The 12,685-nt window shown below is 39.6% G+C and overlaps 1 protein-coding gene across 6 annotated transcripts in view; it reads left to right on the forward strand.

The window, feature by feature from the left end:
• DIXDC1 (DIX domain containing 1) overlaps positions 1–12,685 on the forward strand; it is a 73,571-nt gene that overhangs the window by 54,995 nt on the left and 5,891 nt on the right. For all 6 annotated transcript variants that reach the window (XM_061203971.1, XM_061203970.1, XM_061203972.1 and 3 more), the window contains 7 exons: positions 319–423; positions 784–837; positions 1,310–1,402; positions 1,483–1,554; positions 2,219–2,308; positions 2,655–2,816; positions 3,339–3,405. In XM_061203971.1, coding sequence (XP_061059954.1) covers positions 319–423; positions 784–837; positions 1,310–1,402; positions 1,483–1,554; positions 2,219–2,308; positions 2,655–2,816; positions 3,339–3,405 — 643 coding nt within the window. The remainder of the gene's footprint in view (positions 1–318; positions 424–783; positions 838–1,309; positions 1,403–1,482; positions 1,555–2,218; positions 2,309–2,654; positions 2,817–3,338; positions 3,406–12,685) is intronic.

Consider the following 12,685-nt stretch of genomic DNA (forward strand, 5'->3'; position numbering starts at 1 on the left):
GCAAGTGGTAGACGTGTATTTGAGACTAGGTACGTCTGATCCCAAAGGCCACTTATTCTTCCTCTAGGCCATCATGCTGTCAGCAATGCAGTGGAATGTAGGGGCAAGTAATGGATGGAGGAAAAAAATCAGGTTTCCATCAGCTTGGTAGGACAATGGATAGGATTTTCCTTTAGATTCTAGTGTCCTGGAAGGGAACAGAAAAATTTCTGCTCATCTCCTTGTGGCAAGACCCTGTACTCTTTTTGTCTCCCAGTTTAGTGATAACTGGCCGACTGATGCGTTGGGACCACAGTAGTGAGTGTGCTTTCTCCCCAGGATGCCTTGCAGCAGAGGCTGACTCAGCAGGACACGTCTGTCCTTCAGCTCAAACAAGAACTACTGAGGGCAAATATGGACAAAGATGAGCTGCACAACCAGAACGTGAGTTGAAAGAGTGAACTTGGACTTCATTGAGCCCCAGGTAGCAAAGTAGGATACAGTATAAAGTCCTGTTAGATCTCTTCCCCATCAGACTCCTCTCTGTTCCTAGGTGAAAGCCCATGCCACACTGGCCTCGAGCCCTTCAACTTTGAGGGCACTGAGACACTGAGGCTGCCTTGTGGTTCTATAGTCTGATTATCTCACTGAAGATGTGGAGAGCCGCCGTGTGTTTTTACCATAGTCATGCCCTCTCTGTGCTGTAACTGCCAACATCAACTCCAGTTACTAAGTAGCTGGTTTCCTACTGGATTGGCAGACAGTACTTCCACACCAATGAATTCTTTCTTATTCTTCTTGCAGGTGGATCTGCAGAGGAAGCTAGACGAGAGGAATCGGCTCTTGGGAGAATATAAAGTAAGAATGTATATCAGTTTGGAAGTTATTTCCATCTGACCTTTGGGGAACAGCCTATTGTTGCTGTTGTTCAAACAGCACTTAAGTACTCTGTTCTCATCCTTGCTTTCTGCAAGGAAATCCTTTTCTGAGTTCCCTTGATCCACTAACCCTGAAGGTAGATAGCATGGCTAGGAGCAAGAACGCAGAACTAGGAGTCTGGAAACTGCACTTCAGTCTTAACCTTTACCTCTAGCATGGATGGCACGCAGTGGTCCTCCTGCTAATGGTAGTTCCCATCCTCCTTCCCTTTCCCAGAATCCTTTGCTCCGTGTGAGGCTCCCATGGTATGTGACGTCTTCCCGTGCAGCTTGAGGAAAGGGCTGTTCCCTCTGAGGCTCTGCTTTCCTCAGGTGGAAACTGCATCACAGCAGGTGAAGCGTTGGATGTCCTTGGCTCTGCCGTGCATCTGAAGGCTGTGTCTCTGTTGCAGAAAGAACTGGGGCAGAAGGACCGCCTCCTGAAGCAGTACCAGGCCAAGTTGGAGGAAGCACTTCGGAAGCTCTCTGAGGCCAGTTACCAGCAGGTGGAGACACGTTCCGCCACTGACTTTCCTGCCCCTGTGACCCGAACAAGTCCTTTTCTGATGGAGTGTCTGATTTGCAGGTGGATCTGGAGCGGGAGCTGGAACACAAAGACGTCCTTTTGGCTCACTGTATGAAAAGAGAGGCAGAGGAGGTAACCTAGCACTCGGGGTCTCCCTCCCATGTTTACAAGGGCAAAGAGGGAGATTCTGTTATCGACTCAGGGCTGAACCAACACCACAGGTCAGTTTGTCAGGAGGCGATTTGGCAAGGCGGTTACAAGTGCGGGTTCTGGGATAAGAAAGTCTGGTTTCAGATTCCAGCTTTATTACTTTCTTACCATTGTGTACCTCCATTTGCTTCGCTTTTGAACCTTAGAAATAACGTTCATCTGGAAAATGACAGTGGCCTTCTCTGCCATTATGAAGAGTACATAAGATAACCCATTAAGTTACTAAACACAGTCCTGGTAGATCTACCTGGCACAGAGTTAGGCTCAAAAAATACTAGTCACTGTTCTTTTTTTTTTTTTTTCTATTACTGAAGCAAAGGCAGGAGATGCTGGAACAGCATTCTCAGGCCCTCCAGGGGCCAGGCAGGGGCTAGGTTGGGGCCTCCAGGCGAGGTTTTCATTTTGTTCACTCTGCGTTCAGCGGTGCCTTCTGAGTGTCAAGTATTGGTGATATAGCAGTGAACAAAAGGGAAAAAAATCTCTGCACTGTGTCAGGAGGTGACCAGTGTAAAGAGGAAAAATAAGGCGGGACATCTCACTTTGGAATTCTCCATTATACAAGCATCATTTCTTCTTGCCGCTATAGGTGACCCACTGCAGCAGTCACAACCCTCAAAGCAATGGTTTTCTCCTTCCAGTGGCAGGAAAAGGAGCTGCTTCAGTCACTCACAGAGGGGTAGGTGCTTAGGATTTGAGTACAGACTTGCCACTTCCAGCCAAAACCAGAAGAGTACCCTAGCCATCGCCAGTGGAGTAGGCCTTTCATATCCCCATTCCCCAATTCTTGCATCTGTTGGGTGTGTAAAGTTGTGAGGCACTTGCTATCCAAAATTAAGAATTAGTGGGCAAACGGTGGGCTTGTATCTGTGGAGGAAAATTTTCTACAGTTTACACCTCCTCCCTCAAAAATAAAAGATCTCTTCTGGAAACCTCTCCCCTGTATCTTCTTAAGCCCAGCAGTTGGGATGTGGTTAATGACATGGCAGCGTGCCGTGCCAGCAGCACCCCGTTTTTGTCCACAGAGCAGCGACCTGCAGCTTGTTCGGGATGCCCTCCGCAGCCTGCGCAACAGCTTCAGTGGCCACGACCCTCAGCACCACACCATCGACAGCTTGGAGCAGGGCATCTCCAGCCTCATGGAGCGCCTGCACGCCATGGAGACCCAGAGGAAACAGGACAGAAGGGTAACCCTCTTTCGGTGGTGTTTCTCATATTCCCCCAAAGAAGTTGGCCTTATCAATTTTAATGCAGATGAAGGCAGTGCTAAGATATAAGACCCTGCTGCAGGTTGCAGTTGCTTTTCTCTTTGGTTTTCCTCTCTGGGGAGCTGATTGTTCATCATGGTATGACAGTCCAGGGAGGGAATTCACGGGTAACTCTTGCTCTTGGCAACTGCGTAACTGTGTAAGGAATTGTGGTTCTTGACCCACAGGTGTTCCTTTACTGCTTATTCTCTGTCCTCTTCCCCCACCCCCCCGAATGAACTTGGCATTATATATGGGAAATATATGGGGAAAACATTGGAAACTAAAAAGCTTTTTATAAATGTACATTTTTATTGTTAGGATAAACATGTCCAATTTTATATACTGTGGAAAAAGAGGTGGTAGAGAAGTATATATTTTAGGTACACTTTTAGGATTTAAATTTCTTGGTTGAATTGTCCCACTGATTATAACTCTTGTGATTTTTGTGTGGCTCCCCAGGTTCGGGGCAAGTCACCCAGAACTCAAGCAGTTAGTGAATACCGGGAGTCCTGGCCCCCTAATTCAAGTAAGTACTCATTATTGCTCAGTAAGGACTCCTAGCATATTGGATCAGAAACTTAGTATTTTTTATGCTACTGATATTTTGGGGATAGAGTTTTTCTTGTAGTACTTCACTCTTGTAATACGTTGTTTCTGTAGCAATACTAGAATTGAGTTATTTCTAGGACTGTGAAGACCCATAACATCATCATCACCACCACCATTACCCCAAGTACCATTTGGCCACGTGCAAGGTGCTGCTGATTCAGAGAGGCTAAAATATCTTAAATAAAATATCTTTGGAAATATACAAGCTCAAAATAGTTACACCAAGCAAAGCAAAATGTAAAAAAATAAACACACATACAAATCACCCTAAAGTTCCAAATAGCACAGAAAATTTCCAGTTCTTCCTAGAGGCAAGAAGTTTAATTTCTTTGTGGACTTTCATTAAAACTTTGAGTGCATAGGTCATTCAGTTTGTTTTAACCTGCCCTGTGCCCACTCATTACATCTTTTTGCCTTGTTAATTCTGACAGGTTGGAAATCTACCCTGCCTAGTAATTTCTATTTTACTTTGTATCTTACCTTTTGGTCTAATAGCATTCACATTTTCTTATCTTTTATAGTTTACCCAGGCCTAATCTAAAAGTATCTAAATAATAATTTATAAAAACCAAATAGTTAAAGGCTGACCATACCAGATTTATATGTTAAATATATAATTTTTAAAACAACATTAATAAACAAAATCTAAAGTAAAACATTTAAAGCATTTGCACAAATATGAAAGGTAAAATATTTTTTTGTAGAGTAGATAAGATAGCATTCTCAAGCCTCCAGATATCTTTTCCTCTTGAATGAGATCTTTACACTGGGAATGAAACAGATTATGTTAGTACCAAAATTAGTTTCAGTTTCTTTTTCTAGCATTGTTTTGACCCAGTCATTTCTGTTTTCTTGATAGGCTTTTTATTTTATTGTTATCCTCTTCAGTACTTCCTTTAGGTTAGTATAAACTGCCAATGTACGTAGGCTAAATATTTGGAAATTCTTTTTCAGAAGTCTAATAAATTTCTCCCTCCCTGGAATAATTCTCTTGTGTATATGAATTACTTATTTAAAATACTACAAATAAATTCAGAGCTTCTTATAAACTAGGGTGTTAATCTAATATCTATATTTACAAATAAGCTGAAATGTCTCTCATCTAGAAATACAAACACTTGTGTAACTTGCTAGCCCTCTAGCTACTGGCTTACTTCTCTTATTCCCCTATGTCAAACTTCTTGAAAGAATAGTCTGCAATTGCTCTTTTTTCATCCTTACCTCCCATTCAATTCTTAATCCACTAGTTGGACTTTTACTCAGTTACTCCACTTAGTGTTCTTTTTGTTGGATCACTGTTGACTTCCTTGTTGCCTAATCAAAGTGGTTACTTTTCATACCTTATCTTCCATCGACTTTTCAAAAGCATTTACTATTCTTGAATAGTCTTCTTCTGGAAACATTTTTCTCCTTTAACTTCACTACCAACCAGTTATTCATTCAACGGATATTTACTGAGCATCCATTATGTAGCACCCTTGTTAGGCACTGGAGGTATAGAGATGAAGAAGATGGACTTGGTACTTGCCCTCACTGGATTGTAGTCTCATGAACTAGATACAACCTTGTCTTCTTCTCCGTCTCTGTCTAACCCTCGAATGTGCCCTGAGATTCCACTAAGGTCTAGACTTAGGTCTCATATTCTTTATAGGTGATCCCTTCTACTTCCATGGCTTCAACTACTCTTGTGTGCCAATTATTCTTAAACTTTCATCTCTAACTCCAAACCTTTTCTGAGCTTCAGGCCTATATTTTTGAATGCCAACTGGATATCTCTGTAGGTTGAAAGGCACTTCAAACTCATGTGCAAAACTGGACACAAAACAATAGAGTGGGAAAAAGATGGAGTATAGAATCAAACAGATCTGGGATGCACTTGTAGCTATCAGCAGAGTATATCATGGGCAAGAGTATTAATTAATGTATTGTAGTTTTCACATTTATGTAATGGAGATAATCGTGAAGGATTATGAGCATTAAGTAAAATATTATATGCAAATAATCTGGTGTTGCGTGTGGCATGTGAGATATGCAAGGCTATGCTCTTTCTCCTTTTCACTACAGTCAAATCTCCTAAAAGAGTAATCTTCTCTCTGAACCCACTTCCTGTCTTGCCATTTACTCTTAAGGAAAAACAACAACAATAATTATTTAAAAAGTAATACAGTAGACTAGTGGAATAGAATTGAGAGTTCAGATAAAACCCATACATCTATGATCATTTGACCAGCAAATAGTATCTTCAATAAATGGTGTTGGGACAACTGATATCCACATGCAAAAGAATAGAGTTGGACCCCTACCTCACACCATGTACAAAAATTAACTCAAAGTGCATTATTGACCTAAATACAAGAGTTAAAACTATGAAGCTCTCAGAAGAAAACACAGGGGGGAATATTCATGACCTTGGATTCTTAGACATCAAAAGCATGAAAAAAATAGAAAAATTGGACTTCATCAAAACTGAAAACTATTTTGCATCAAAGGACATTAACAAGAAAGTGAAAAGACAACCAGAATAGGAGAAAATATTTGAAAATCATATATCTGATAAGGGCCTAGGATGAACAATATATAAAGAACTCTTACAGCTTAATAACAAAAGACAGAAAAATCTGATAACAAATGGGCAAAGGACTTGAATAGACATTTCCCTAAAGAAGATAAATAATTGACCAATAAGCACATGAAAATTTGCTTAAAATCATTAGTTATTAGGGAAATGCAAACCAAAACTAGAGTGAGATACCATTTCATGCCTACTAGGTGTTTCCAAAAAAATGGAAAATAACAATTGTTGGTAAGGATGTGGAGAAATTGGAACCCTTATACATTGCTGGTGGGGATGTAAAATGGTACAGCCACTGTAGAAAACACTTTGGTGGCTCTTCAAAGAGTTAAACATAGAATTACTATATGACCTAGCAATTCCATTCCTAGGTATATACCCAAAAGAATTAAAAGCAAGTGTTCAAAAAAAAAAACTTGTACACATATGTTCACAGCAGAATTATTCACAATAGCTAAAAGGTGGAAGCAAGCCAAATGTCCATCAGTTGATGAGTGGATAAACAATTTCTTATATATGCATACAGTGGAATATTATTCAGCCATAAAAAGGAATGAAGTACTGATACCTGCTACAACATGGATGAACCTGGAAAATGTTAAGTGAAAGATGCCAGACACAAAAGGGCACAATTTGCTTGGATCCTTTTATATGAAATGTCCAGAATAGGCAAATCCATAGAGACAGAAAGTAGAGTAGATTAGACAGATGTCAGGATTAGGAAGGGAGTGACTGTTAAATGGGTACAAGATTTCTTTTAAGGATAATGAAAGTGTTCTGGAACTAGATAGTGATGATTACACAACACTGTGAATGTACTAAATGCCACTGAATTGTACACTTTAAATGGTTAAAGTGGTGAGTTTTGTGTTACGTGAATTTTACCTCAATTTTTAAAAAGTGAATTTTAAAAAAGACCTGGAAGGAGCCTTGTTCCTATGCTAACAGAAAGAAAAGGTTGAATAGTGTAAAATACCATAACTTTCTTGGATCCATCAGAGAGATGAAATCAGAGGGTGGCTAACTAGCCAGAAATGTAAACAGGTCCCTCAATGGACAGATAGGATACAGCACTTGCTCACTTGTGGCAGAGCATAGGAGCAAGATGGGACCACCATACAAACAGCTAAGATTTTAATGAATTGTGAAAGGCTGAGCAGAGAGTATAGGAACCCTGGGGGCCATGAATGCAAGAATAGTTTGCACCTACTTGCTGACTCTTCCATCGACTTCCATTTGGGTGCTTATGACAAAGATTTGTTGTGGGAACAGAGTCTAGAGAAAACCTGTTTTGGTGGTGGAGGCCCAGAGGAGGGGAGCACCTGTCACTGCTGGAAAAATGTGAAGCCCCATCTGGACCTTTGTCCCTTAAGGAACAAAAGTCTTAAGCCACTAAGAAAGGGCAGCAAATTCTGTTGCCCCTCCCTCCCTTTCCCAGGCAAAGGTGAAGACCTATTTCAGCTAGGGGGAAGAAAAAAGGATGAAAGCACTCTCTACCCCAGGGGAGTGGCAGGAAACTGTATTGGACTTAGATCAGTAGAGGTTGCCTACCACTGGGGAAAGAGTAGGATCACTGAGAAAGCCCCACCCTCAAGACTGAGGTTGGATCATGACAACAGAGAAGCCCCCCTCATCCCTCACCACCAGATGAGCAAGTACTGTGTAAGAAGCAATAGCAGTCTGCCTCTGTGGGAGGGGCACACGTGTGAAGAGACACTCTGAGGCACAGGCACACAAGTAAAGTCTAAAGTTGAGGGTGGAGCAGGAACATTGAGGAAAGACCCTCCAGCAAACCAGCTGCCTTCCTAAACATAACCCTAGAGAAATTTGAAGGTGATGGTGTGCTGAAAGTAACCTTAACAAAAATCCCAATCCCAGCTCAATTCCTGACTAGATTGGCTCAGCTGTCCCCACCAATAGCCGGGAAGTACAAGCAGTGTGCCCATTTCTAGACATAAACCTTTTTTACCTTAGTCTCTACTGTCTTACACATGATGTCTGATAGTCAATAAAAAATTATGAGGCATCCACAGAAGCAAGAAAAATATAAGCCACTGTCAAGAGTCAATAAGTGTCTATTCAAGAGGAGACTCAGATATGACTAGGATGTTGAAACCATCAGAAAAGGAATTTTTAAAAACTGTGTTAATGGCTGAAGTAAAAATGTTAATATAATGCACGTACAGGTGAGGAATTTTAGCAAAGATATGGAAATTATGAAAAGGAGTCAAATGGAATGTTAGAAATAAAAATAAATATTACAAAGATGAAGAGTGCCTTCAGGGACTTCCCTGGTGGTGCAGTTGTTAAGAATCTGCCTGCCAATGCAGGGGACACGGGTTCGAGCCCTGCTCTGGGAAGATCCCACATGCTGCGGAACTAAGCCCCTGTGCCACAACTACTGAGCCTGCGCTCTAGAGCCCCCGAGCCACAACTACTGAGCCCGTGTGCCACAACTACTGAAGCCCACTCGCCTAGAGCCCGTGCTCTGCAACAAGAGAAGCCGCCACAATGAGAAGCCTGTGCACCGCAATGAAGAGTAGCCCCCGCTCACCACAACTAGAGAAAAGTGTGCCTTCAGCAGGTTCATCAGGGTCATCAGAAGACTCAACACAGCTAAGGAAAGAATCAGTGAACTTGAAGATAGGTCAATAGAAATTACCCAAACTGCAATACAAAAAGAAAAAGAGTAGGAGAGAGGAAAAAACAAACAACCCAGAGCATCCAGTAGTTGTGGGACAATATCAAACAGACTAAGATACAAGTAATTAGAATCCCTGAACAAGAAGAGATAGAACAGGGCAGAAGAAGTATTTGAAGAGATAAAGGCCAATTATTTTCCAGAAATGCTTAAAAACATCACACTACAGATCCAAGAAGTGCTGAGCATTCCAAGAAGTATGAATAGCAAGAACAACAACAAAAGAGTCAAATTGCTGAAAATCAAAGAAAAGAGAAAATCTTGAAGGTAACCAGAGAGGGGGAAAATTATTACATACAGAAGAACAAAGATGAGAATTACAGATTTCTTATCAGACCTTGCAAGTTATAGGATAGTGGGGGGACATTTTTAAAGTACTGAAAGAAAAAAAACTAGAATTCTATAAAAAGCTAGAATTCTGTAGCTAGAGAGTATATATATATTTTTTACACAAAACCAAGAGAATTCATTACAAGCAGACTTGCACTGCAGGAAATGTTAAAGGAATTTCATCAGACAGGAAGAGTGTGATATGAAAGAAACTAGGAGATGCAAAAAGAAGTGGTTAAAATGAAGGTAAATATAAAGGACCTTCCCCCCCTTATTTTTAATTGCTCTAAGAGATAACAGGCTGTTTAAAGCAAAAAATATATTGGTGTATTACTGGTTTATGCCATATGTGAAAGTAAAATGTATGACAATAATACAGAGATTGGGATGGAGGAATTAGGACTCTACTGTTGTCACTTCTGTAGTTCTTACATTACATGTGATGTGGTAAATATCATTTGAAAGCTGACTGACTAATTAAAGATGTGTATTTAAATCCAAGAGCGACCACTAAATTTTCAAAGAATTAAATAAAAAAATTAATAGTGGAGATAAAAAGGAATTGTAAAAATACCCAATCCAATAGGAAAAAAAGTAAAATATCTCGTTATTTAAAATATAGTTTACATGTTGAAATGGTGTATCCAAACTGAGAATCTAAACACACTGGGCTTTGAAGACAATACCAAAATATATACATGTACACATACATATATACATATATATACATACATACACATATACATATATATACATACATACACATACACACATACACACTCCAAAGGCGAGGAGAAAAAGAGGATAAAAGAGAAAAGGAACAAAAAACATGGAACAAATAGAAACAAGGGAGATGATAGATTTTAAAAATAATCTGGTTTTTATTACATAGTTTTTTACCACTTACAAAATTATTGTTTATCAACATCATATTAATTGGGAAGCAGCCTTGTTTGATGGGGAAAACATAGCTCAACATTGTGAAGATGGTTCATTCTCCCCAAATGATCTATAGCTTCTTGCAATTCTAATAAAAATCCTATCAGACTTTTTGTAGATATAAACAAGCTGATACTAAAATTTATATGGATGAGACTAGAATAGTTCAAAAAAAAAAAAGTTGAGAAAAAATAAAGTAATTGAAGGGCCACACTACCTGATTTCAAAACTAACTATAAAGTTAGAGTAATCAAGACAGTGCAGTATAGGTGAATGGATAGACACATAGGTCATTGGAACAGAGTAGAAAGTTCAGAAATAGACTTACTTATATTTGGCCAGTTGATTTTCAACAACAGTGCAAAAACTATTTGATGACAAAAGGATAGGCTTTTCAACAAATGATTCAGAAAAAGAGCATTGACCCATACCTCATACCATATACAAAAAATCAACTCCAAATGGATCATGAACCTATACTTAAAAGCTAAAACTGATTTGTGATGCCTTTTAAAATCATGTATTAAATTTACACACACATGTATACACAAGGCTATGTTTCTGGGTCGTTTATTCTCTGAGGTTTTTGTATATGATTTTTATAGTATTGTCACCCTGAAACAGCCATTATCATTTTATCACATGAGTTAATGTTGAGTAAGACTGTTTTTCCCTCATTAATCTTTTTCTGTTTTACTCAAAAAGTCTGTGCGATCCAACTCAGCCTTCTTCATTAGTCACCTGAAACTCCTCTCACTAGTGTTATCAATGACCTGTTTACCAAACCTGTCTTTATCTACTAGACCTCTGTGTGGCATTTGACATACTCTTACCTTCAAATTCACCTAAAATGTGTACATAACATTTTGTAGGTCAGCTTGGGCTGCCATAACAAAATACCATAGACTGAGTGACTTAAACAACAGAAATTTATTTTCTCACAGTTATGGAGGCTGGAAGTCCCAAGATCAGGATGCCATTGTGGTCAGGTTCTGCTGAAGGAGGGCTTTCTTCTTGGCTTGCAGATGGCTGCCTACCTGCTGTGTCTTCACGTGGTGGAGAGAGAGCGCTCTGGTGTCTCTTCCTCTTCTTATAAGGGCACCAATTCTGTGGGATCAGGGCTCCACTCTTATAACCTCATTTAACTTTAATCCCTCCTCAAAGGTGCTATCTGTAATACAGTCACATGGGAGTCTAGGGCTTCAACATATGAATTTGGGGAGGACACAACTGAGTCCATAGCAATATTATTTTCATATTTTATTTTATTATATTATAACTGTTTTGCTATTTTACCCCACTAGACTTTGAGCTCCTTAATGGGTGGGAATTGTACCTAGTTTATTTTTGTATCTCTAGTACTTGATACATAATAGGCACCCAGTAAACATTTTAAATGGATGACACTTCTGTTCCCCTATCTTAGGTACTGGTAACTACCATGCATCTGTTTTCCTAGATCATAAATCTTAGTTATTTTTCCCTTTCCCTTTTATCTTGATGTTCAACTATATCCAAAGTACTAAGACTTTTACCTTCTAAAGGTCTCTCAAATCCATCCCTTGTCTAGCTCCAGGGCTATATCTTACCCTTCCTCATCTTTCAGATTATTTTAATTGCCTCTTAATGGGATTACTGTTTCCAGAATTTGTCCCATCCAACCCATACTAGACCCATTCTTGCTGCTAGACTGACCTTTCTAAAATGCCAGTCTGATTGTATCACTTCCTTTTAATATCTCCCCAGAGCTTAAGACTAGTATCTAAACATCTTAGCCTGGTGGAGTCGTTTGTGATCTGGCCCTGCTTACTTTATTATCCTCATCTTCCATTACTTCCCAATGTATTACTTACACTCCAGCCTTACTAGTTGACTTTCAGTTTTATAAATACATGATCCATCCCTTTTCGTGCCTTTACAAGTACCCTTCATTCTGGGAATGCCCTTTCCAACTTCTGTATCTGATATATTTTTTAGGTGCTTTGTTTAACAATTCTCCAACTATGGGACCTTTCTGACCTCTTCCAGGTAGAATTAACTACTCCATCTTCAGTCTTCTTGTGCAGTTTGTACCAATCTGATTTTAGTGTACTGTAATTATTTATTATCATACCTGTCATCTATACTGGACTGTGAAATCTTTGAGGTCAGAGACATATAATTAATTTTATATTCTCAAAATCTAGTGCATGGTAAGTGCTCAATAAATGTTTGTTGAATGAATGAGTGAAAGGATCAATCATAAATTTAATGATAAAAGTGAATATTTTATTTTATTAAAAAGCCAGTGTGTGCCAGGCCCTGTTCTAGGTGCTGGAGTCAAAGGAACATCGTGGCATGTAGGTTTCAATAATTGGCATTCTTTGAAAAAAATTCTGAAAACTGATTGATTGCTGTGCAAAGAGAGAATGTTCCCTTGTCTTTCTCTCCTGTATTATTCATCCCTCCTACTTCCTTATTTTAAACCCCTTCCTAGGGAATTCCCTGGCCGTCCAGTGGTTAAAACTCCAACCTTTCAATGCCAAGGGCCCTGTTTTGATCCCTGGTTGGGGAATTAAGATCCCACAGGCCGCGCTGTGTGGCCAAAAAATCAAAAACAAAAACCAAAAAACCAAAAAACCCCTTCCTAGAACTGCTCTCTGGTGGCTGCCTGTT

This window comes from Eubalaena glacialis, chromosome 10 (assembly GCF_028564815.1).
Source record: "Eubalaena glacialis isolate mEubGla1 chromosome 10, mEubGla1.1.hap2.+ XY, whole genome shotgun sequence".
Taxonomy (NCBI): domain Eukaryota; kingdom Metazoa; phylum Chordata; class Mammalia; order Artiodactyla; family Balaenidae; genus Eubalaena; species Eubalaena glacialis.